This window comes from Bison bison, unplaced genomic scaffold (genome assembly GCF_000754665.1).
Source record: "Bison bison bison isolate TAMUID 2011002044 unplaced genomic scaffold, Bison_UMD1.0 scf7180017864487, whole genome shotgun sequence".
In the NCBI taxonomy this organism is placed as follows: Eukaryota; Metazoa; Chordata; class Mammalia; order Artiodactyla; family Bovidae; genus Bison; species Bison bison.
The window spans coordinates 9,442,938-9,444,914 of NW_011495047.1; the positions used below are offsets into that span (position 1 = coordinate 9,442,938).

General features: G+C 58.7%; 1 protein-coding gene across 1 annotated transcript in view; it reads right to left on the reverse strand.

Moving 5' to 3' along the window:
- FOXP4 (forkhead box P4) overlaps positions 1 to 1,977 on the reverse strand; it is a 35,490-nt gene that overhangs the window by 9,240 nt on the left and 24,273 nt on the right. Inside the window, exons 9-10 of the mRNA XM_010863252.1 lie at positions 1,297 to 1,384; positions 28 to 206 (exon numbers count right to left, since the gene is read on the reverse strand). Of these exons, the coding sequence (XP_010861554.1) occupies positions 28 to 206; positions 1,297 to 1,384 (267 nt within the window). The remainder of the gene's footprint in view (positions 1 to 27; positions 207 to 1,296; positions 1,385 to 1,977) is intronic.

Sequence of the window (1,977 nt, forward strand, 5' to 3'; positions counted from 1 at the left end):
GAGGAGGAGCCGGGGACTGGGTTCAGCTGTGAGCAACGGGGCAGGGTGCTGAGCCGGGGGCCCCCAGTGAGGGGCCGGGGGCGTGCGGTTCTGAGAGCCGCAGGGAGGGGAGAGTCACTCACTGGCTGGCTGAAGGGCTTGGGTTCCGAGGGCCGCATGTGCAGATGGGTCATCATGGCCTGCAGCCGCTCGCTCTCCTTGGCGAGCTGTGGAGAGGCCGGCGGTGAGCGGGGACCTGTGCTAGGGGCAGCCGGGCCCTCTTCCCCTTCCACATCCCAAACCCCCATCTCTAGCACCTCTCATCCCTGCCCCCCGGTGTCTCCCTCCGTCTCCTGCTCCGTGAAACCCTCCCCACTTATCCTGACTCTGTCCCCGGCCTGGAGCCCAGCACAGCCACTGCCCGTCAGTGCCCACTTCTCCCCAACAGCACACGCCTTTTCTCCCCGTCAAGGGCAGAGGCCGTGGCTGAAGTTCAGCAGCACTTGTGTGTGAGTGCCCTCACACACTGAATGGGGATACAGGAATGGACGGATGATTCATTCACCCCTATTCATAAATTCAACGGATCTTTCACAACCACCCTCTCACGCCAAGGTGCTCTGCTGGGTACTGGAAGGCAGTGGGTAAACATTGGTTGGCTGCTTCAGGGACTGTCCCGAGTAGCCTCCGAAGTATTCCAGGCTGTAGAGCGTGGACTCTGGAGCCAGACTGCTCTGGTTCTAATCCCAGCTCTGCTACCCACTGGCTGAGTGACCAGAGGCTGCACCTCTGTGTGCCTCTGTTTATGTCTGTAAAGTGGGTATAGCATCTTCCCAGGTGGCGCACTGGTAAAGAATCTGCCTGCCAACGCAGCAAATGCAAAGGGACACAGGTTTGATCCCTGAGTTGGGAAGATGCCCTGGAGTAGGAAATGGCTACCCACTCCAGTATTCTTGCCTGGAAAATTCCATGGGCCAGGACTCTGGTGGCCTACAGTCCATGGGGTTGCAGAGAGTTGGTCACGACTGCGCACACACAAAGCGGGCATAATAATAGTACCCACCATATAAGGTCATTCAGAGGATTCCTTGAGTCACCTAGATGTTTAGCATAGCACAAACAGGTGCTGAATATGTTAGCTATTCCTGTTTATTTTTGTTGTTTTTATTAGTATGCATCTCTTTGGGACCTCCCAGCAGAGTGGCCCCCAACCCTGGCTCCCGCCTCAGAATCCAGCTGTGTTCACAGACCTTGAGAGCCTAAGATGACCCTTGCAGGAGCCCCCCCGCGCCCTGCCCCCACAGCCTGGGGCCACACCTGGATCTCCAGCTGCTGCACCACCTGCATCTGCACACGGCACTGGGCCGTGCTCCGGTCGTCCAGAGCGTGTTCTGTGTTGAGGTGTCTTCCGGTGGGGAGGAGGGGGCGGACAAGAGAAAGTTGGCCCTGGTCGCCCTGCTGTCACCACCCTCCCCTCCCCTCCTCTAATCCCGCCCACAGCCTGGAGAGCAGACAGACCATGACATACAAAGAAGGGAGCCAGACAAAAAAAAAAAAACAGGGCCACGGAGGAAGCCGCCTTCTCGTCAGCCTCCTTTGATGTCTTTGCTAAAATCCTAGCTACAGAGAGATCTAATTGCAAATGAACTAATTAAGTAAACCTCTGACGAAGCGTGAAAACAATTTGTTTGACCCTGATGCTGCAAGGGTCTGGGAGACAGCGGAGTTAATCAGTCAGTGACAGAGCCTGGCACGGCTGTGGCAGCTGGCCGCCTGCTGCCAGCCGCCTGTCCGCCAGGCCCGGAGGCCGTCTCTAGGCCGTCACTCTTGGGGCTGGGCCTGGGGGAAGCTGGGGAGGGCGGTGGGAGAAGGTCTCTTCCTCCTCACACCCGCACCCTACTGGCCTTCAGCTGCCTGGCGACTGGGGACTGGGAACAGGGGACAGGGAGGGGAGGCTGCTGGACCAGGAACACAGATTGTGGCGGGGCGGGGGTGGGG